This window comes from Stegostoma tigrinum, chromosome 23 (genome assembly GCF_030684315.1).
Source record: "Stegostoma tigrinum isolate sSteTig4 chromosome 23, sSteTig4.hap1, whole genome shotgun sequence".
Taxonomy (NCBI): Eukaryota; Metazoa; Chordata; class Chondrichthyes; order Orectolobiformes; family Stegostomatidae; genus Stegostoma; species Stegostoma tigrinum.
This window is the reverse complement of record NC_081376.1, coordinates 37782450-37807299: the sequence shown is the minus strand read 5'-3', so window position 1 is coordinate 37807299 and position 24850 is coordinate 37782450. Positions and strand designations below refer to the sequence as shown.

The window sequence follows — 24850 nt, the reverse complement described above, 5'->3', positions numbered from 1 at the left end:
TGTAATCCTTTTTACTGATACAATGCTGAAGAAAAGTTGTGTGCTGGAAACCTCTGAACCGTGTGAAGGTTTACCCTGTTCTCAGATAACATGCCACCTTGTCCCAAACACTCTACCTTCCTCCCTCCTTTTTTACATTCCATGGAACCAGCCAGAGCCAATCTTTACATCCTTTTTTTATTTATCGGCAGTATGTCAAAAGTGATCAGTTTTACTTTATGCTTTTGACTTCACCTTAATTCATGTTGCTCACGTACAACTCGTAACTAGCAGAAAACAAATCCTGGATCTGATGAATCTTTTAAAGAAAGTTCATTTTTTAAGATAATCAGATTTCAAGTTGCAGTAGAGAAGATACCTGAGAGAAACAGATTTGTTGTTGATGTACAACAGGTTGTAAATGGAAAAGAGAACTGTAGTGAGAATGCTTCAGAGATAGTAGGAACTGCAGATGCTGGAGAATCTGAGATAACAAGGTGTCGAGCTGGTTGAACACAGCAGGCCAAGCAGCATCAGAGGAGCAGGGAAGCTGATGTTTTGGGTGTAGACCCGTCGTCAGAAATGGAAAATCCCATTTCTGATAAAGGGTCTAGGTCCGAAACGTCAGCTTTCCTGCTCCTCTGATGCTTGGCCTGCTGTGTTCATCCAGCTTGACACCTTGTTATCTCTGTAGTGAGAATGTTATGTATTTCAAGCATACAGCTCCTAACTCTACCAGTATTTGTCTATTTTTTTCAGAGCTCAAGTGAATGCCTAACTTACACAAACTGCTTGTATACAGTGGAAAAGCTGATTTCTGATTTCTTTCTTGTGCTACACAGGCCTTTCTTTCTCTCCCCCCCCCCCCCCCCCCCGCCCCAACACTCCTGCTTTCCTGAAACCAATGCTGGTGCCTTTCCCCTTTTAGCATTGCTAACTCAAATCAAGGAACTTGGCATGTGGCATGGTTGGTCCCTCTGCATATCTGAATCCTATGTAATAATGGTGTCATTCTGGTAATCCTTGAGTGCCTACACCTAAGGTGATATGCATCTTTTGGAAGCAGGGTGGGGGATGGTGGAGAGAAAGAAGGCAATGTCTTCTGCATTACCACAGCAGACAGAAATTGTGGCTACTGCCCACATCCTGTGAGTTATTTATTGCATTTGTCCCCAGTTGTCTAATGGAAGGGCAGTAATTTTTCTACCAGGCAGTGTGTGTGTGTGTTGTGACCTTGATAAAGATGAGGCAGGCAGTAAGATTTTTTTAATGCAAAAGGTTTCAGAATAAACTATTGTGGTTTGACAGTTTGTCCTATTTTGATTTTAGCCTTTTTTTTCAGTATCCAATGCCCCCTTCTGACATGGAAAATTGTAGATTCAAACCTTGTGCTAGAAAATTGAGAGCACACGTCCAGCTCACTGCTGTCCACTGTGACCTAGGGTGTGCTGTGCTGTTGGAGGTACCCTTTCTCAGTTGAGATATTTAAAGCAAGCCCTGTCTCCTTGTTCAGGTGGCTATAAGAGATTTCATGGCGCATCCAAGAAGGACTGGGAGTTCTCCCTGGTGGACTGAACAGTCTTTAGCTTTTAAGTATTACACGAGCAATTGTTATTTTGCATTGTGGCCTTATTGGAAGGACTCGTGTTTCACACCTTTTTGGTTCCCTCCGTGTCTAGCTGCAACCGGTGACTGAAAAGCCAAGCCAAGGCCCTATTGGAGATAATGGACAAGCAGCAGCAACAGTTCTAATGGAATTCAGTTCATGCTCAGAAAATACCTCCCCCTTTTTCAAATAGATTCTTTTCACCCTTCTGGCCTCAACATTTCAGTTCAATAACTTTTAAAATCAATATCTACCTCTTATTCATTGTTTAGTTTTTTTTCTTGCTGACTTCCCCCTCCCCCTCCCCCTCCCCCTCTACCGCCTTTCTCCCCACAAATGGAAAGTTCGTCACCAAATTCAGACTTTTTAATTGCCTCCATCCTCTTAATTTTTTTAAACTCAATTTGAAACCAGGCTTCCCAATTTTAAAATGACAATTTGTAAAATTTTTTTTCCTCTCTCAAGCTAAATTAGGTTGCAGAGCTCTTGAACCAATACAAGATCTGAGGTAGGTTCTATACAAGTGCTTCTGGATTTTTCTTTTTTGTAGTTTTGTTAATGTTGATATATAGCAAAGAAGTATTTTTACCCGGAATCTCTCATTTGTTGCATTTGGGTCTAGTTATGTGGGTTTGAGGGAATCCTAATTTATGCTTTGCTGGACTTTTGGTCCATAGTTGCATCGCTGCATTAATGTTAGTTGCGGCTCAATTTGAAATGCACGTGCTTCTGAATTGGGAGGTTGTGGGATCAGCCAGACTTGAGGGATTTGAACATAAAATGTAGCTTAATGTATTGTCAAAGGCATGATTTCTCAGATAAGATCTTCAACTTAAGATTTAGATGTTAAATCCAGGGAAGATGGTGGAGTGATAATGCCACTGGTCTAGTAATCTAGAACCCCCAGACTGGGACATAGACTTGAATCCCACCATGGCAGAAAGTGAACTTTTTGAATTCAGTAAAAGGCTGGTCTAATGGTGACCATTGTCAATTGTCGTAAAAACCCATCTGATTCACTGAGTCCCCTTTCAGGGAGGGACATCTGCCATCCTTACCTGGTCTTGTCTACACATGACTCCAGACCCACGGTGATTGTAGTTGACTTGAATGTGCTGCAAGCAATTGATGATGGGCAATAAATGCACTAGCTATTGACCTCCTTGAATCAATTTGTTTTAAAATTTGAAGCCCTGTTAATTTTCTCAGATGAAGAAATCGCATGGTATCATTTGGAAGAAGAGCAATAATTTTTCTCTATGCCCTGGTCGCTATTTATCTATCTACCTGAATCAGATCTATACTTTTCACCGCATACTAGAAGATAGGTAAGTACAAGGGAGAAAGCAGCAGATATGTTGATTGGGTTGGATAGAGAATGTGAGGAACCCTGTGAAGCATAAACACTGACATTAGAATTGTTGTCTCTGGCTTGTCTTTTAATTTGTAATTTAATTTTAATTCTTGAACAACACTCGGATTTAAAGTTATTACGTAAATGCAAGGGAATTTTAATACAGCAATCCTGTTAATGAGATTTCCTTTAAGGACCCAACATTTGTTCATACAGAACAGAACATAGCCATGTAACTCTAAGGTACAACTACTGAGTTCTTGACTGTCAGCTGTGTGGCTCAGCTGGTAGCACACTGTTCGGAGTCTCAAGGTTGCAAATTCTAGCCCTACTTTAGGTCTTCTGAGTGCTGTATTGTCAAGGTGCCATCTTTTCAGATGGGACATTACCCTGTAGCCTCTTCTTTCTGTCTATGGTAGACGTAAAAGTTCCTGTAGCGCTACTCGACAGTGGGTAAGGGCGTTGTTGCTAGTATTCTGGTCAATAAATATCCCTCAATTAGCATCAGAAAACTGGTCTATCTGGGTAATCACCCTATTGCTGTCTGGAGCTTTGTACAAGTTGCATTTCCATTGGGACAATGACTATACTTCACGAGTGCTACATTGGATTCAGAGAATGTGTAAAGTGTTAAAATCAAACTTTTTTTACTCAACTAATTTTGGATTTTCTTAGAAATCTAGCGAGCAGTTGAGACTGCATCTGTGTGGTTTCAGAAACTTAAATATGATTTTAGAAACAGTGTAGATACAAGTATTAAAACTGTTTTGTTTTAATGTCTGTAAGATAGAGCAAAATTCAAAAGGTGAGAAGCGTAAGTGATCCAAGTGCAAGAATGGTTATGTTAAACCATACTTCACTTACACGGAGGCTATTAATTTGTGTTAAGATTCCTATTTTGAAAAGGTAATCTGGGATGGAATTCTGAGTGAGTTTTTTTGTTTTTTGGAATATTGGAGAAAGTTCCCAAATTAGTTAGGGGTGAATGTGGACATGCTCGGATGAAGAGGCTGTAAAACATAGGAGCAAAAGTAGATTGCTCAGCCCATTCAATCTGCTTTGTATAGAATGTTCTCACCAATGTTATTATAGGCTACTGAATCTTATCTTCCATCAACTGCGATACCTGAGACATTTTCCTGGACTGAAATGGGCTCCAAATGAAATGTGGGCCTAAAGTGGCTCCAGTGGTCACCATAACCACAGACTGAAACAAAATATTTTGGGGGGGGGTTTGCAAGTAATGGATGGAAATGCTCATTTTTGGCCTGAGGACATAATCCAGCAACTGAGTCAGAATGCAGAAATTTGCATGTTCAGTTCAGATCATGTGCATATGATGAATTCACATATTGGAAGATGACAGGATTGCATACTAGTTAGCCAGCTTGAAAAGACAATGAAGGTAAACCTCAATGTGCACTGCAGTGTATTTGAGTGGCAGACCACAAGAAAGGAAAAATGTATTTATGACCACAAAAGCTGGGTTTGTCTCTGTTACACTCGTCATCTTGGAAAACAGCACTTGGTTTATATATTTAAAAAAAAACAAATTTGGCATCAGCCACTTACTGAAAGCTCCAAGGCCTCTAGATTCTACTTCTGCTGAAGATTTGAGTGAACCGTGACATAACCGTCACCTTGAGTTGAGAATCCTCCACCTTTTTTTACTTTTAAGGGCTCTATGAACTGTTTAACTGTGCAAACTTCTTTTATTTTCCAGACACTGCTTTTTTTCTTACAAACTTTATCAGCTGTGTGTGAGTTTTTAGTGTCTTTTTTGTCTGGTATTTTCCCTGCTAAGTACAGGACTGGGAGATAATTTAAATACCACCTCTTTTACATTCAATAATCTTGGCAAATGGTACTTGTAGCAAACTGTGTATTATAATTGAATTCTGATGGCTGCATGCTTAAAAAGAAGCAAAAACTATAATCTTTGCATCCTGAGGTTGTGAAAGGTACTACGTTAATGCAAGTTTGCTGTGAATAACAGCAGTTTAAAAAGAAGGGAGACCATCTTATTCATCTGATTGTAACAGCAGGGAGCAGGAGAGACCGAAACAAGAATCCCCATAAATGCTTTAGTATTTCTAGTAGAGAAACAGTTAATGTTCCAAATCAGCAGGTTCTAGTTAAAAGCTATTCCCATCAGCCTTAACTCTGTTTCTGTCTCATGTTTTGCCTGATCTGCTGACTGTTTCCGCTGTATTCTGTTCTTGTCAGATTTCTAGCATCCACAGTGTCGTTTTTTTTATTGGTACGTCTCCCAGACAGTCTGATGACAATGGATTGCTCGTGGCAGGTGATTGTAATGGGAGCACTTTAGACGATGAATCAAGAATACTGCACAAGAGTCAACTTTCACCACACAAGTGTATTGACTCAGTGACAACACTGATATCTTGAACTGAGGAAGTACTGAAAATGAATTACTTCATTTTGTTTGTTTTTTTTTTCCACTCTGACACCAGACTTTTAAAAGATGTTTTGCAGCTGACTGGTGTGGGATGAAGTAGAGTAAATCCCATGGAACCAAGGGGCTGCATTTCTAACCTCCTGAGTGTATACTGTCAGGATTGTGACTGAGTGGAGTTAATGCCTCACTGACTCCAATTTGTGTATTTATAATGTTAACATGATTTTAATCTTCTCACATGGTCTCCTGCTGGTATTCCTACCTCCAACTGGAGTTTGTCATTGGGCATAAAAGTAACTAATGCTTACAAGCATTACATTACATCACTGCACAGCTTAAATGGCCAGGCAATTGCCCAAAAATGGGAACATGCCACTGATAAATTGAGAACTGTGGAGTTGTTGACCAAACATCCCAACATTTCACTGTACATTTAACCTTTTAAAGGATCTCTCACATCAGAACACCAATTTCCTGTTGTGCAAAAATGCAATTAGATATTCAGGATTGCTAGATATAGGGTAAGACATCTTCTTTACTGCCTGCATTTGAATGCATCAATAGTTAGACAGCCCCACTTGTGTGATCATTCATGTGAGTTCTGAGAGGGACAGCACCTAATAAAATTGGCAGTGGGTGGGGGGTGGGTGGTGGGTGGAAGCAGGCAGTGGGCTTTTGGGCAACTTTAGCACCGCACCCATTATAGTTCATTAACTTGTTGAAATGAAGAGGTGAGTCCAGCAGCCATTTTTACTTCCAAGTGGATGCTGTAATTTTGCATGAATTTTATTCACTTGTGGGATGTGGGCATTATTGGGTAGGCCAACATTTATTGCCCAGAGGGCAGTTAGGAGTCAATCACATTGTAGGTCTGCAGTCACATGGAGGCCAGACTAGGTAAAGATGGCAGATTCCTTCCAAAAAGTCATCAGTGAATCTGATGGCTTTTTTGACAATCCACAGAAGTTTCACAGTCATCTTTTTAGCTATTTTTCTTAAATTTTGAATTCAGACTTCCCATCTTCCATGTTGGGACTTGAACTCTGGTCCCTGGAACATTACCTAGATCTGTAGTCCAGCAATAATGCCACTAGGCCAAGCCTCTCTATCAGCTCTCTGTAATCTTCATATGTTTGGTCATGATCCAGTGACTGAACTCCTCACTCCACCTCCCCTTTGCTTGAGATGGGAATTGTAGAAAATTTCTATATTAGGTTTTTAAAAATAATCCTGGACCAGCAATATGTTTTTAAAGATGGTGTTCATGATCTGATAGCATCATGTTTCCAGAGTTAATGGAAACTTAACAGTGACTGTATTTCAAATAAAGCCACTTTTGGACAGACAGAGGTTACGAAAGTCTTCATTGTTAATGCCAGTTGTTCTTGGTGAATTGGCTGTAGTATTGCCCAGAATGAAGTGTGAACCTTGAATGGGTTACAAGAGCAGCTAGGGTGTGGAAATAATTGGCACAAACACACCATTCTGACCCTGAGGTGAGCATGTTGCCAACTGAACCTTGGCTGACCCTAAAGTAAGAATTTGTGTTCAGTAGCTCATTTGTCACATGCATATTATTTCAGAATGCCCCCTGTCACATTGAACCATGATTCCTGCTCTCCACCCCTCACTCAGATCCAGAGAAGGCTCCAGTCAGAATTGTGTTTCTCCAAAAGAACTCCACTTGAAAGTTGTGCCACTATTTAATCCGGGCCTGAAATAAAAGACTGCTTGCATTTTTGGGGGGTTTTCAGGCCCTCTGGATGTGTCTCAATTCTTTCATGAGGGAGATCCATTTTTTCTTCTTGAAGTGTAGTTATGCTGTAAGTTAGGTTAAATTGGATACCACAGGGCACATAAGCAGCAAAATAGTACCATGTAATTCATATCATGGTGCTTATTGATGTTCTTTACAAAACTGTTTGTTTATATTGTTTGTGGTTTTCGGTCATTTCATTAAACTTAAAACAGAAACTGTGGGACAATTCTGAGCACTTCCAAACTTCAGAAAGTGAGCTAAGATCACACAATGTCTGTGATGGCCCCACAACGCTATTAAAACACGTGTGTATGCGAATGGATTTTGGGATATCTCTGGAGCTGACAGCAAAAGACATTTTAGAAGTGAGTCTAAAACTTGTCAGTAACACCACCTCGTTACAAAAGAAACACATTTTAAATTTCCTTTGTATTTAGAATGTTAAAAACAACTGTTAAATCCAGACTCATCAGTTTAGCATTGCTGATTCAGCATGGGATTGTTGAAAGGGAACTGGACTGGATGTAGCTGTAGTTCACGAAAGCTCATCTTTCCAAGTATTTTCATGCGCTGTTTCACAGCTTTGCTCAATGTACTAAAGTGTCCTGTGGATTTCTTCCTTTAAAAAGGAGAGATCCTCTATTTGTACAGCACCTGTCACAACCCCTCAGCTTACAAAGCACTTCACAGCCGATGGAGTGCTCTAAGTGTCTCTCTTGGTGCACTTGGAGCAATATGGGCACAGTTGACACACAGACATGAATTATAAAGTGGCCAAATATTCTGTGGCTTCAGTGATAAATGTTCTCTAGAACTGTGGAGATTGCTGTATGACTAAGCTTAGAAACAGAGCCTTTGGTCTAATTTGACCAGGATTCCCAAATTAATCTAGGCCAATCTGCCAGTGTGTGGCCCATATCTGTCTGCCAGTATTTCCTATTTGTGTACATGTCAAAGTGTTGTAACTGTATCTGCAACTACACTTTCTCTGGCAGTCCATTTTACACACACATTGCCTCAGCAATTCTGCACCTCCAGTCCCTTTGTAAATCTTTTCTTGTCAAAGTTATGCCCTCCTGGTTTTGAGCTGTCCAACCTTAATAAAAACACCTCCGTTGCTATTCACTTTATCTATGTTCCTGATGATTTTGTAAAACTGTATAAGATCAACTCTCAACCACCTATGCTCCAAGGTGAGTGTGGGGGTTCCCAGCTCACAACTTGCAGTTCCAGCAACATGCTTGTAAATTATTTGTACACCTTATTTTCAAATTTAATAATATCCGTCCTGTAGAAGGTCAACCAGAACTGTACACAGTATTCCAACATCCTGTACAGCTGCAACACAGTCCCAATTCCTATACTCTGTGCTCTGAACAACTGAAGGCAAGCATGCTAAATGCTGCCTTCACCTTGACCATTTGTGACAACTTTCAAACAATTGTGTGCCTGAACCCATAGATCTGGGGTTGACAATACTACCCAGGTCCCTAATATTAGTTATATAAGTCCTGCCCTTGTTCATATTACCAAAATTCACTATGTTGCATTTATCCAAATTAAACTCTCCTTGGCCCAGTAGACCAAGATTTTCTACTGTTCTTTGAAATGTTACCATGGGGTCTTTGAGAAGTGGGATAGGGTCTCTGCTTAATTTCTCATCCAAAGAAACAGTGCCTATACGGAATAATGTCTTAGTGCTACAGCAGAGTTGAGCTGGGTCAGTGTTACTGTAGTAACTAAGGAAATCCAGATCCCTGCTGAATCCAACAGATTTGGAAATTGCAGACCTGGTCTTAATTTCTGATTTTAATGGTCCTTTTGAGGGTCCAATCAATGTTATTTCACTGCCTTTGGATGTTGGGAGAGGAAGCAGTGCAGTTTGACTTAACATGATTTTTTTGTGTGTGTGTGTGTCTGCGCGCAAAGAGAAATCTAAGTTTTTAAAATTAATTGAAAAGAAGCAGAACTCAAGTTTCATTTGAGTTCAAGCAGAGATAAAGTTCTGTCCAAAGACTGAATAGGAGCAAGCTGGAAATATATGCAGAAGTGGTTGCCAACTGTTGATGGTTACAGTATGTTATGATTGCAAAACTTGCCAAAAGTATCCAGTGAATGTCTCTGAAGTGACACTTCAGTGACAATCTGATCATGTCCCAAAATTAGGGAAAGCTGAAGCCAAGCTATTGGTTGCATTAATCAACAACTAGACACGGTCTGCACTCTAATCCAACATGCACACTGACACCTGGCAAAGGATTAAAGCCACTTATTGTATTCAAACAGATACCGCAGTATATAACACAGCCCTATACCACTGAAGGATTGGAGACAACAATAACCTGAGTAATTCTGACAATTGGGACAGAAACACTGGGGAAACTTGTTTATTCTTTAAGTATTTCACATTGTTGGCTGCCTCCAACTCTTGGGTTATGGCTGGTGATAGAGGTGCCAGCCACTGCCCAACAAGTGCTATCTGCTGTCAGTGATTTTTTTTATTGGAAACAACCATATAGTGGGTTATTTGTATACCTTGTGTGGTGCTGCTTCTGCTGTCTTTATTCAGTGGCCTTGTGTAGAGACAACACTGTTACGTGTCTCTGCGTCTGCTCTGTCACTACTTTTGTTGGAACATCAAAGATGGGAACAGGAGTAGGCCACTCACCACCACAAGCCTGGTCTGCCTGAACGTGATCACGGCTAATCAACAAGCTCAATACCCTATCACCACCCTGCCCTATAATCTCTAAGCTCTTTTGCTTCAAAGCAATAGCTACCTCCCTGAAAACTCAACGTTTTGGCTTCAATCACCTACTGTGGTAGTGAATTCCACAGACTCACTACTGTCTGGGTGAAGAAATTTCTCATCTGTCCGAAAAGATTTACCACATACACTTTTAAGCTATAACCCGTAGTTCTGCACTTGCTGCACTTTTTGGATGTATCCTTCCTGCATCTAACTTGTTTAGTCCTGTTAGAATTTTTATAATATTTCCTTCTCTCCATCACATTATTCTACACTCCAGGCAGGAGAACGTGGATGAACCGATTTTTATCCTGCTTGTACCCGGAGTAAATATCTCCATTCCAAACAATTCTTCGCTGAATGAATATCTTCAAGCTACTTTATGGCCAGTGAAGAACAGTTTTTTTTTGAAGTGTTGTAACATAAGTGAGACAGCCAATTTGTACACAAGGCCACAAATAGTAATATGCAATCAGCCACATGATCTGTTTTTACAGCCTCTTGGCTGAGGGATAACTATTTCCTAGGAGACACAGGGTAGGACTGTAACAGGAGGAATGTATTGGTAAGCAAACCCATTGATATAAATGTTTCAGTGCAATCATTAAAATGGCCATACATTTTCTCAAACCCTGGGTCTTGTCAACCAAGTTCAATCACTGGTAGCCATGAACTGATGGAAAATCTTTCACCTCACCACCTTTTGTAGTTTTGCTGGAAATTTAGACCTAGGGGTCTCAATAGCAGTCTCATAAATTTGTTTTTGGGGTTGGCAAAAGGTTGTCCTAATATTGCAGTGTGGAACTTATTAAAAGTAAAACAAAACAAGGATCCAAGGACTATCTGGGATGCAAGTTCAAAAGGAGAGACAGAAGGCTGTATCTTTTTCAATTGCCTCCTGATGTACCCTTTTCCAAATGCTCACGGTATTGTTACTGTCCATATGCCTCTCCCTGGGTTTTGACATGCTCCCAGTGGGAACAGTGCAGCATTATTAATATTATCCAGTTGTTTTTTTTCCACAAAGCCCATGGATTTTAAACACATATTCCCAAAAACTGAGAGGCCCTGTATTCTTTGGTATAGTACCAGGGGATCTTTTTGAATTTTGAAAGGGCTTCAGTTTAACATCTCTCTAGAAATGTGGTACTTCTGACAATGCAGTATAACATCAATAGTACATTAGGAACACTAATGTAGATTTTGTATCCTAGTCTCTGAAGGACGCTTGAAAGCCTAATGTTCTGCTTTGGAGATTTGGTATCCACTGAGTTATGATGTCACAACAGTGAATGAATGAGTAAAAAGTTATGCGATGTTTATCCACTGGCCTAGTCCTGACACCGTATCAGAGCTGACTGTGCATTACAAGTGGACAATAACCACGATGACTTTCTTCAGCAATAAGCAGACAGTGGAAACCAAAGATTTCCTTCACAAAATCACATCTTGCAATCTGAAACATTTCAAATGTGGTTTTGATTGAGTTATAACTAAGCATTATTCAGTCCACTAATTTTGTGACTTGATCATTTATAACAGTTAAATTAAAGGATATGATCTCATTCTACATTTTTTGGCAAATGTGCAATGTTAATTTGCAGCTGCACTGTACTTTTCCAGCTGTTTTAATTTATTGAATAACATTAGAAATCTACATTGAAGATTCATAAATTTTCTTAAAGAAATGGATGCTGAATTTATCCAAAGTACATGTGTGTGTGAATGGTAATGCAGCCATAGATTAGGCAGTGGGGTTGGAATTGACATCACTCACCTCCATATAACCATTTGCTGCTAGTTGTTACCTTTTAATGGGCCTGATTTTTAACAAACTATAGGTTTCCAGTACAAACATCAAAATCCTTTCACAATGTGCTGGTTAAAGCCTAAAATGATCCATGTCTTACTCAAGAGGCAAATGCGTTTAGATGCGAGAATTTGCACTCCACGTTACCATTTTAAGACTTCTTTTCAAACTTCTTGAAGCTATCTGCTGATTTTAAACCCCACCATGCTTACAATATAGGAACATTATCTATACTTTGTCAACCTTGACTGTAGTAGACTCTCTACACCACACTGCAAAAATTTAGTGATTAGGAGCTGTCCTGTTCTAAGTGCTTGGCAACTACATCAAAATACCTTTCAATATGAGCCAATTGAATCTGCCCAGTACCCTCCCAGCCAGCAGAAACCATCTCCATTTGTGATATAACAAGGTGTAGAGCTAGATGAACACAGGCCGAGCAGCATCAGGAGGAGCAGGAAGACTGACTTCATCCAGCTCCACACCTTGTTATAATCAGATTCTCCAGCATTGCCCGTCCCTACTACCTCTGTAACAATCTCCATTTTGTGATTTACTTTCTTCGATTAAAGTATAATACCCCAAGGTGCTTCATAGAAACGTTTATAAAAACAAAATTTGACACCAAGTCGTGGGGGTCAAATGTCCAAAACCTGATCAAGAGGCATGTTTTAATGCATATCATTAAAGAGGAAAATGACCGGTGTAGACAACTTTGAGCCTTTACCAGCCTTTCTGCATCCCCTTCTCTGAAGGGTCTAGGCCCAAAACGTCATCTTTTATGCTCCTGAGATGCTGCTGGGCCTGCTGCGTTCATCCGGCTTCACACTATTATCCATTACAAAGAATAGCATTTTAGCACCGAGTGATGGGAATGTTGACACCTCTTGACTTCAACAGCCTCTTAATGTAAATTGACCTCCTTTTCAGAACTGACATTGGAAGATTTTTGGATTAAAGAATAAGAAACCAAGGTTCGAGTCAGCTATTATCTAATTTTAAAAGCAGAATATGCTTGAGCTGAATAGCTTCCTGTTACTATGCTCCTGACTCCTTAAGGTATTGCTTGATAATCCGCTCCTTAAGTCCCAGTCCCACATGGGATGAAGGAAATCTTTTTTTGAAAGAAACTGTAATGTATTGTAGTTCCCACTAAAATTAGATGCAACTTCATGGAAGCTTTAATCTCTTTTTCAGATCGTGACTGGGCATCTTACACTCTTGGAATTTTTATCTGTTTAAATTGCTCAGGAATTCATCGCAACATCCCTCAAGTCAGCAAAGTGAAATCTGTTCGTTTAGATGCCTGGGAGGATGATGAAGTTAAGGTAGGTGTTTTTGAGCTGAAATGTTTGCACAGATTCTGGCTGACAGTTTGGAAACTCGGCTTCTTGCAATAATTTATCAACTTTTGAGCACAGCATTTATTGAAGCGTATCAATATCATGTGAATTATGTGAATTCTATAATACACATATTTTAGCCTTGCTGAGCAAATGATGCCAACAAATTTTACCTGTCCACGTATGACCCACGATTATCTCCTACTATTTTAACCAGTCTGCCAACAGCAGCAGAGTACTAGTTTAGGAATAAACCAGCCATGTTTCTGACCATAAGCCTATAGGAAATGCGCAATAAGTGAGAAATCAAGTGTGAATGTTGATCAAAAGTGCTGAATTCTTGAACATATTCAAGACAGAGCTGGATAGAATTTGGAAACTAAATGTATTTAGAGATATAGGGATGGTGAAGTTAAAGTTCAACCAGATCTTCCTGACTGACAGAACAAGGTCAAAAGATCAAATGGCCTCCCCATTCTTATGTTATAAAATATTTATTTTAAAAGACCTCCTATTCATGCTTTATACAAACTGTAAGGATTGAACATAAGGATTTCAAACCAGGATTTGTTCATGTGTGCCAATCTGGATGCCACGCCCTGAACAGGGAGCCTGACCCCTCTCTATATCTGGGGTTGCCAACCCTCTAGGATTTCCCATGAATCTATAGTAATTAAAGACCAGTCATCGAGGGCACAGCTGTAAACAACATAAGCAAAACATTGTTGATGCAACTGAATATTTTTCAAAACATGAATCGGTTAGCACTGCTGCCTCACAGCCAGGGGCATAGGTTTGATTCCACCCTCTGGTGGGTGGCTGTGGGGAGTTTGCACATTCTCCATGTCTGCATGGGGTTTCCTCCAGGAGCTCTGGTTTCCTCCCACAGTTCAAAGATGCGCAGGATAGCTGGATTGGCCATGGTAAATTGCCCAGTTTTCAGGGAAATGCAGGGGTAGGGGAATGGGTCTGTGTGGGATGATTTTTGGAGGGTGAGTGTGGACTCTATAGGCCGAATGGCCTGCGTCCACACCATAGTGATTCTATGAACGCTTTTGCCTCTTGTTAACAAGTTACATGAATTACATATTTTTAAAATCACACTTGTTTTAAGTTTGTATCTCTTCGGATTTTGAAATAGTGATATTTTGTGTCTGAACTAATTAATTGAGTGTTTTGGTAGACATTTACGATTATAAAAAAAAAAAAAAAAATTTGAGGGATCATCTTTTCATAAGTAATGGGTTTTCACTTCGTGTTTGACCTAGCAACGTAAATAACTGTGCCTTAAAGCTTGTCAGAATTAAGTTGACAAACTTCTTTAAGCTTGGGTGAACACAAGTAGCTTTTTTTTTAAGTTTTCAGTTCTTTGGATATTCTGTAAGAGTTTTAAGGTGTAAAGTTGCTTCTGAGAAAAGGAGAAGCAAGTTGGATTTGTTAACACTAGACCTTTTTGGAGTAACCTAGAATTGACCTTGGAATAAGGTGTTTTTGATGGCTGCAGACCAGAAGTGTTAGGATAAAACCCTGAAGTGGTTAATTGAGGCTGGGAACATCAATGCTCAGGTACGTGATGGCTCTACAAGAAGCTATCAGATTATTTTCAAACTGGGAGTTGAAGTCTATTAAACCCCTCTGAGATGTGAGTAAAGGATTTTCTGGTTTGAGTACAGCAAAAGGGCTGCTTTGGGTACAGTGCAAGGGTGTTTTAGGATCTGTAAAGGAGTTTGTGGGATTAATAGGATTGTATTTCACTGTTTTCAAAAACCTCTAAGTTTATCGTGTAAGTAATTGGCCTGATTTGATCTATTTTATCTTTTTGAATACATTGCAAACATTAAAACTAAATCAGCAACTTTACATGTTTGTTTCAATGAGACCACCTTGTTATCATCAAAGTAAAATGTGACTTATTGAGCCAGATTTCCATCTGGGATCTGACTTGGGTAGAAATAACGTCCGTTGCGATCATATCTTTTCATTATGACAAGTGATTGAAGAAAAGGCTCTTTGGCTAATGGTTAATAATGAACCCATTGGGTCACGAAACAACTGTTTGCTTTCCAATTGATCATATGAAGGTCAAGCACTGGAAGGATGGATGAGTTGATGTGCTATGGCAGGAGTGTGGAATTGGGTCGTTTTGAAGGCCAGAAATCATGTGAAGGCATCTCTGGGAATACACCCAGCCAGAATTGGCGACCTTAACACCAAGAGACCATCACCTTACCTCATCAGTTTAACACGAGACTGTTAATCCGGAGATCTAATGTGAAGTTTTGTGGACCCAGCTTCAAATCCTATCATGGCAGATGGTGAAATTTGAATTTAATAAGTCTGGAATGAAGTGTCTAATCATGTTTTATAAAACCAGAATTTGTTTGACAAAAGAAATCTAGCTGGTTCACTAATGTCCCTTCCTTTTAGGGAAGGAAAGTGCTGTCTGTATCTAATTGGGTCTACTTGTGACTCTCAATCCACAGCACTGCGGTTGACTCCTAATTGTTGGGTAGTAAAAATGCTGGCCTGGCCTATGACATCAACATCATGTGAATGAAAAGAAAATGTAGTGCTCTCACTGACCTGTTCAAAGGGCACTTTCCATAGCTGGGCATATTGGGTATGATTGTACAGTGGTTTGTTACTGTAATAGTAATCCAGGGACATGACCAAATCCCATTATACCAGCTAGGTAATTTTCATACAATTAACTAAATCTGAAATTAAAAGCTAGAAAACTACCATAATTTCAGGAGTTTTATCATTTTAAAAAATTGTTTGGCGTAGTCCCTTTAGAAAAGAGAACTTCTTGTCCTTTAACAAATCTGGTCAATGTGACTCCCAGATCCAGGACAGTGTGAATTGGTTCTCAACTGTCCTTTTCTGATCTAGGTCAGGGCATCTGCAAGAAGGCAGCTCACCACAATCAATTTGGAATTAAGAACAGGGTAATAAATTACCATCCCCATGAATAAAAACTGTTTGCTCATCAGTTTTCCTGACTGTGTGTATGATATTTCAATTGTAACAACACGAGCAAATGGGGGAGGGTGGGGTGTGGAATCAATAAGTCATTAGACCTTCAGAACTCAAATGAAAATCAACTGATTCAAAATTGTCTGCTGTTTTCTCTTTTGTAGTTTATGGCCTCTAATGGGAACAGTGCAACCAAAGCAAAATATGAGTCGAAGTTGCCGGCATTTTATTATAGACCAACGTTTACAGATTGTCAGTAAGTAAAGCAGTCAGTAACTAAAATGTATCCCTTGGCTGATCTGGTTGCATAACGTCAGCAAAATGGAGTATTTCATCAGGTCTCCAGTGTTTTATGCCTTTTGGATAAGGCATTCAAACTAATGCCCTACCTACCTCCCATCGGGTGGATTGAAAGACACCCATGGCTGTGGTAAAACTCACTTGCTCCTCTTTGAAACAAGTTTCCGGACCAATATTTACCACCTCATCAGGCAAAAGATTATCTGCTAATTCTATCATACCATTTCTGGGACCTTGTGTATAAACTGGCATACATTACAGGAGTGACTAGACATGATGTTTGCTGATTTGGCTTTAAAGCACTTAAGGATGCCTTGATGTCATGAAAGGCGCCATCTAAATATAAGCACTTCCTTTGTAAATTCCCTAAACATTCATTTGTACCAAGAGTGAATTGATAAAAGAGCATGTTCAGCTCATCAAGGATCTCTTACATTAAAGAGCTTCCTATTGATTGGACATGTAACTGTGCTTTGCTACAAACGCAAAGACTTAATAGATTTAGTTGTCAGCAGACCTGCAACATTCCTTTGCCCTGTTGCTTTGAAAAGTATGTTCCCAATCTTATTTTTACTCAATTGTCTTAATTATAAGTAATGCAGCGCAAGGTTTGCTTCAAAAGTTTTTCACTTTATGTGGTTACCCTGTCTCACCAATTAAAGGTGGTACTGTACAGAACAGAAAATTCCCAAGTTCAGTCCCTGGACTGGTGTGTGTGCTGACCAGTGGTGGTGAATGTGATGCTGCCATTGGGAACACAGTGGTTTTAAAACCAATCAACGTCACTAAATGGTGGGGAAATTGTCGAAGAATCCATAACTGTCACCATTATGGGCCTTGGGGTCATGTTTTCTACCTGGTGTGGGTATGACCTCATCTAAAACTCTGCACATATCCTAACTCCCAAGTCCCATGCTCCTAGCTTCCCTATATTCCCTGATCTACACCAGTAACATGTTGATTTTTAACACATCCTTGTTTTACAATCTCTTGTCTTTCCTATCCCTGTAATCCCCTTTCAGCCTCACTATCAAGTTTATCAAGTTTACCTAATTCTAGACTCTGGAGCATCTCTAGTTTGAGTTGCTTCATTTGTTAGTAACTGTACCTCCAGCTGCCTGGGCCCTGAGCTCTGGAATTTCCTCTCTAACCCTCTCTACCTCCCTTTTTAAAGGTGCTCCTTAACCTATGCCTTTAATCAAACTTTTTTGGTCATGCGTTCTAATGTGACTTTGTCAGTTTTTGTGTCACGATGACCTGATGAAATGTCTTGTGACGCTTGTATTTAAATAGCAATTTAGGAAGGATAAAAACAAGCTGTAAAAATAGATTACTATTTGTTTGTATATTTCTTTGGCCTGACTTTTGTGTTCCTAATTCTATTCATTATAGAGTTGTACCTACGCCTTGCGTTCACACAGTGCTATTCTCCCCAGCTTGGGCTTTGTAAGAATGATTTGCTACTTTGGTGAAATACCTGTTTTTATTTCAAACTTTAGAGGAGAATAATATAAATGGTGTCGTAAACTGTAATTATTCTAGTGTGCTGGTCCTCAAAAGGATCTTTCTAGGGTTTGAATAGCAGATGAAAATAAAATATCCCCCTCCCATCCCAGGATGTTGAGGTCTGGATTGACCTGGGTTATTCTCTTTAAATACAAAGACGCCAGTTAAAACAAATTCAGCAACTCTTATTCATCTCTCCAATGTATTACATAAACCATTGCAGTAATAGCTACCAAACAGCCCAAGTGATATGAAATAAAAACAGTAATTTCTGGAAAAACTCAGCAAGGTTAGTAGCATCTGTGGAGAAGGTGGGGGTGTGGGGGGGTGGGGGGGGGGGGGGAAGCTAACATTTTTGGATGTAGTGACCCTCCTTCAGAACTCATTGTAGCTAGGAAAAAATTGGTGATATGCTGAAGGTGGCAAGAGGGGTAGAATGAATGGTAGGTGGAGATAGAGCCCAGAGAGAGAGAACAGCAGTTGGGCATGCAAAGGAATGAATAATGGTCAGCCTGGGGGAATTAGTAGCTGTTTAATGGGGGTGCCAATCCATTGTCAACTATTAATGGTCCTTTTCTGTCAGTTGCCCTAAACTTGTGTCCCTCAGTGCCAGTTTCTGGTCTGTTAAACTTTCTTGCAGTGCCTCGTTACAGTCAGTTGTAGCTGTGTTAACTCTTGTTGCCTGGACCTGTGCTTTATGGCATTGTGACTGACAGTGATAACATGCCTTCATGTGACTTCAGCAGCTTCAAGAGATGCTAGAAAGAGAAACTGGTTGAGGATAAATATATCTGGGCACAGTAGAGTGACCGTTTCAAGTCCGAGTAGATCTCTAACATTTCATAAGCATGTTCCTGGTCACCTTTTATTGCATTTTCTCTGATGTGCAATGTGCATGATCTCACTCACTGCCCCGTGTTTTATGGGGCATATTTAATTATGTGTAATATCCCCAAGTTCAGGGTCCAGGTAGCTGAAGGCATGGCCAATGAAGTGTTGAAGATTGGGTATGCACAAGAATCTGCAATTGGAGGCTGGAGACGCTGTGTTGAGATCCTGCGCTTTGGATCATTAGGACTGATGCCCTGACAGCGAGATGCAAAAGATTCCATGACCCTGTTTGGAGGAAGAATAAGGGAGTTTTCCTTGGGGTCCAAATTAACATTGACATTACTAACATGAGAGATTATCAGGTCATTCATCTGATCTCCATTTGTGAAAGAATGCTGTATTAATGTTGAATACCACAATTCTGACAATGATTCCTTCAAAAGTGAATAGAAAGCATTATAGGATGCTTCTGAAGTTGTGAAAAGCTCAATATAAATGAAATTATTGTTTTTGTGGTTGTCCTTTCTCCCACATTGATGGCATCACCTTGGCAATGGCACACATACAAACTTGTGAAATTGTGCAGAGGTTGAAGTGGATTTCAGTTAAGACATATTCAGTCAGTTACTTGGAACATGGGAACCTCCATATGAAATGCTTTATCCCATATAAATGCATTTCCTGATGATGGGTGGTAAATCACATGAGGCCTAATGTGAGTGCTTTCCACTAACACCATCTGCCTCTGATTAGCATGGTGCTGGGTTTCAGTATGGAATGAAATGCTGCCATGAGACTCTGTTTATGTGACGGGGTGTTGAAAGAGGAAGTGGTAGAGAATTGTTTATTATGCATTGTTCTGTCTGAGGAAACAGTCACAGTTTCATTATTATTGATGTGAAGCCAAGTAGTGCTCGATGTATTGTGAGATGCTGTGCCAGGTTCAGCAAAGCCAAGCTTGCCGATTTTTAACTTAATTCTCCAGTGTTCATTAGAAACTAGAACACAGCCTGGGTGGCAAGATAATGCACATAATGCTGCTTTTGTCTTGTCTGGTCAGAGATTTTATTCTTTGATTTATTTCCTTGTGGTTAGGTGATGTAGTCCAACTCATTACCTGAACCGTTCTGGTATTTAATTGACACCAGACCATTTCCTGCATGGATTTCTTTTCGCCTGGGTGCATCAGGTCAAAGGTTTTGAAGTGTTCGTAAGAAAGTCTAGTTTAGTGGAACCTCATGTGGTCCCCAAACCCCATATTTCTCAATATTTCCTTTGCAAAGTCATCATGGGATATTGAACGGTGTGCTTTTTTAAAGTGAGGCTCATAACTTGAGGCATTTCACTGGGCAGTAACTTGCTGGACAGAGAGCTTAAGTTGTCATGCAATTTTCAAGAAAGTTGTGGATTCTTTCTTTTTAGGATGCAAATCAAGTGCATCGTGATTTTGTGAAATTAAATGTATGGCACAACGGTGGCTCAGTGATTAGCACTGCAGCCTCATAGCACCAGGGACCCGGGTTTGATTCCAACCTTGGGTGACTGTCTGTCTGGAGTTTGCACGTTCTCCCTGTGGCTGCATGGGTTTCCTCCCACAATCCAAAGATGTGCAGGCTAGGTGGGTTGGCCATGCTAAATTGCCCATAGTTTTCAGAGGTGTGTGGGCTATAGGGGGATGGGTCTGGGTGGGCTACTTCAAGTGCTGGTGTGGACTTGTTGGGCCGAAGGGCCTGTTTCTACACTGTAGGGAATCTAAACTAATCTAATCTAAAGGTGTCAGTGTTAATGGGAACTGCAGATGCTGGAGAATCCAAGATAACAGTGTGAAGCTGGATGAACACAGCAGGCCAAGCAGCATCTGAGGAGCACAAAAGCTGACGTTTCAGGCCTAGACCCTCTGATGAAGGGTCTAGGCCCGAAACGTCAGCTTTTGTGCTCCTCCGATGCTGCTTGGCCTGCTGTGTTCATCCAGCTTCACACTTTGTTATCTTCTAATCTAAAGGTGGTCAAGATTGAACAAAGCTGGCCTCTTTTTTTTCAATATAATTTCAAAGGTGCTTCCTGAGTGCTTCATAAAATAAATATGCTGTTGTTATTTGAGGACATTTTAAGCCAAATGATCAGCAGCTTGGCCAAAGCAATAGATGAGGAGTGGGAGTCCACAATGTCCCTCATGGATGTCAAAAATAATTGAATAGCTCACATCAGTGATGATACTCAGCCTATCACTTTATCACTTCCTTTAAAGTTGTAGAAATTCCTGCATGTTATATTAGGAAAAAAATGCAATTTTGCTTTCTGTTTAAACTGCTTTCCAAACTGTCTTAAGACAAAAGACTGTTCTTTAAAAAAAACACTTCAAATGAGCCTCAGTTAGTGAAATCAAGGCAGTAACTGAATCCTAAACGGACAGCAAACAAGTAGCACCATCTTATCAACTCCTGCACTCTATTGAAACCACTCAATACAGCCTTACAGAAAGGAAACTTGAACCCAAAGCTCCATTTTCAAATAAAAACATCCGTTATGGAATTGGAAACACTCATGGGTCAGACACTAGCAATGTCCTTTTTAATTATAATTTCCTGTCAGCATCTTTATTACTGTGCTGCTAACATTTTTCATTTGGCATTTTCATCAGCATGATATTGTATAAGCTCATTACCAGCCCAAAGTTAAACCACTATAGTGTAGCTTTCTTTTTCTTTGTTTTTGCTGTTAACACATGTTTTACTTTGATTATTTGCCAGTATCTGAAATTCATGTCTCCAGTTTTTTTTTCTGATCATGATATCTGAGCTGAGGCTAAAATGTAGTATTTAATGATTTGTTTCCAATTCCCTTTTCTCTTCCAACGTGAGCTGCCAAAGCATTGTTTGTTAAAATCTCCAGGGATTCTGTCATATTACACACTGGTCAAATATTAGGTGGGTGGAAACACTCGTTATAGGTTCAATGCAGGGACTCTTAAGTGCTTCCATTGCTGTAGCTTTATATAAGTGACATTTTCAGTCAATGCAGGGGCTTAAATAACCAACAATCTCCTACATCCACCTTGAATCCTGAATTCCATCACAATTTTGAAAGACTGGAATGTGCATTGCCACAGTGGAAAGTTCAGGTTGAGTGAATGGCAGGCTATAATGAAATGGACAAGCCATTGGCCACAAAAGCAGGTCAGAGGTTGGTGTTCCACTGAGTAACTCGACTCGGGTCTTGCTACAGCGTGCCTACCAACAACAAGCACAAGTCCGAAAAGGGACGGAATACATTCCACTTGCCAAGATGAGTGCAGCTCCAGCAACCTGCTTGAAGCTTGGGACCCTATCCACCACCTTCAACATTCACTTCCCTCCAGTACCAATGTGCATTGGCAGCAGGGTACAAACAAGATGTACTGCAGTGGCTCACCAAGGTCTCTGAGAGCACCTTGCAAATACGTTACGTCCATACTTAGAAGGACAAGGGTAGGAGATGCTTGGGAACACCCATCACCTGCAAATTCCCCTACAAACCACAGACCATCCTAGTTTGGATTATTCCTTCACACTCGGTGTTCAAGTCCTGGAACTCCATTCTTCACAGCACTGGGTGTCCCTACACCCTAAAGGCTGCAGCAATTTGGATGAGTAAATAATGCAGGCCATTCAGAAGTGTTGCCAACCCATCAACAAATTTTTAAAAACAAAGATAACCCTGTGGAGCTGGAAGAGGACAGGAGACCAGGCAGCATTAGAGCAGCAGGAAAGTTGATGTTTCAGGTTGGGATTTTCTAAAGAAGGGTCTGATGCTGTCTGGCCGACTGTCTTCCTCCAGCTCAACACTGTTATCTGTCTCCAGCACTGGCAGTCCTTGCTTTCTCTTTTTAAAAGCAAATTTTGCAAGTCAAAAGTTGTACAGATTTCATACAGACTGGAAAGAGGTGGTTACAGATAGCGCAAATCTGTTGCAAGTAGAAAACTGATACTTTGGTGCAAGTATCTTATTTATCAATCCTACTGAACAATGAAGTCCTCAGCAACACTTTTTTTTTCCAATTCTCTGACACCTGGTTCCTTGCTTTTCAGAGTACTTCGGGAACAATGGATCCGTGCCAAATATGAAAGAAAGGAATTTATCTGCATTGAGAAACAAGAGCCTTACTCTGCAGGTAGGAAAGTCCTTTTATCTTTCAAAGTAATAGGATACATTAAACACCAAAATTATTTCTGCTCCCTTTGAACTGGTATTGGACCTAATGGGTATTTGAGCTTCTGGAGAACACACACCATTCCTGATCTTTCAGAGTATGGGACAGTTCCTCTGCAACCCCATGTCTAGATTTACGTATAAGTACAGTCATACCAGAATTTCCAGTCGTATCATTCCAGCATTTTGTTAAGCAATGGCCTTCACCTATAACAGTGTGAAAGAAGCAAGTGTGACTACAGATACTTCGTTGTAATAAACTTCAATGAACTATTCTGAATATAACCTGTCACTTCCACTTTTTTAAAAAAGTGACAACTGGTTGGGGAAATAATTACGTGGATTACATAATCTTCAAGTTCAATTTGGCACTTCATTTCTGTGCCAGCTCTTTGATTCAAATTTTATTGCTCTTCTAATCACCTGCTCTTTCCCATGACCATTCAAATCTTTCCCCTTTCAAGTGTGTACCCATCTCCCCTTTTTTTGAGGGGTAGCATTGAATCTGTTTCTGAATCCTGTTGCTAAATCCAGAGAGGCACTGCTGGAGACCAGAAATGAAGTTAACCTGCTCTTAAACCCCTTCTGTAAAGAAATGTTGAGGAATTACTCCAAATTTTAAGGTGGACTGCAGCGTGGTTGTAGTGATTATCACCAAAAGAAAGCAGAACTAATCATTGCGCTCTCGCTCTCGCTCATCGTTGTTCTCCCTCACCCCAAGAATGTGCTCTCGTGCTGCAAGAAAATCTCCATCTTGGTTTATCCTAGTGAACCTTTGCTGGACGGCCTCCCATGCCATTGTATTCTAAAACTCTCCTGTTTTAGGGGAGGGGAATAGATAAGGTGAATGACGTTATAAACCTCAATAATATCACCCCTCAACCTCCTATGCTCCGAGGTGGGGTGGGGGGGATGGTGGTGGAGGAGGAGGAGGAGGATCCCAACCTTTCTATCTTCACCATTTACCCTCCCGACTTAGGTTTGCAGATGACAAAATTATCTACAGTATATTCACTTCCCTAATCCAAGTCATTAATATACTCTTAAATAATTGTGATCCACGCACTGATCCCTGTGGCACTCCACTAATTGCGGACTGTCATTCCTGAAAGTGAACCCCCTATGCCATCTGTTTTCTATTGGTTAATGTGTTTTCTTTCTTTCAGTTTATTATCCTTAATTTTCTTGGTTAACCACATTTAATCACCTTCCCAGTGAGTAGAAGGATTCTAGGATATATCTCTCTCTTGTTGTGAGGCATGATCTATTTGCTTTGCCATTTGTCATTGGCCATCAATCATCTTTCCCAGACCACTCCAAACAATTCTGCCCTCATTCCTTTGTTACTGTTAATTTAAACGTAAAACAGGTGTTTCTAACCAAAGTTTCACTCAATCAAACTGAATACTAAATTTGACTGTGGGGTGGTCACTTTTCTGGGTGATATCTTACACTGAGCTCACTTATCAAATTTGTCACATTACAAGATCCCAGAATAGCCTGATCTCTGGTTGAATGCCCAACATTTTGTTCTGGGAAACTCTCCCAAAAATACATTTCAATTCTTCCTCATGACTACCTCCTGTCAATTTTTGATTTTTCACAATCTAAATAAAGATTACTTATCTCCTGGTTTTTTTTGTATCCTACAGCGTCACTAATATTAGGTGGCCTACAGGTAACTCCCAGTGTTGTCATCTCATTTCCTATTCCCACTCCTGTGGATTCTGTATATTCCAATCCAAGATCACTTCTTGCTGTTTTGTACTTATTCCATCCTGTACTGTCAACTACCCCACCATGTTTTGGTTCCTGCCTGTGTTTTTGAAAATTCACATGCTGTTGAATGTATAGTTCCCAGCTTTGATCTCTTTTGTCGTGTATCTTAATGCCTACAAGATTGTATCTATTAACTTCTTTTATTTGTGCTGTTAATGTATTTACTTTGTTCTGAATAGCATGTGCATTTAAGTGAAAAGTCAATGAATTTCCCTTTTTATGACTTCTACCCCCACTCCATTTATTTTTAA

General features: G+C 40.1%; 1 protein-coding gene across 2 annotated transcripts in view; it reads left to right on the top strand.

Annotated features, from left to right (window-relative positions):
• LOC125462597 (arf-GAP with dual PH domain-containing protein 1-like) overlaps positions 1–24850 on the top strand; it is a 108724-nt gene that overhangs the window by 17070 nt on the left and 66804 nt on the right. For both annotated transcript variants that reach the window (XM_048552797.2, XM_048552798.2), the window contains exons 2-4: positions 12874–13004; positions 16160–16251; positions 22700–22782. In XM_048552797.2, coding sequence (XP_048408754.1) covers positions 12874–13004; positions 16160–16251; positions 22700–22782 — 306 coding nt within the window. The remainder of the gene's footprint in view (positions 1–12873; positions 13005–16159; positions 16252–22699; positions 22783–24850) is intronic.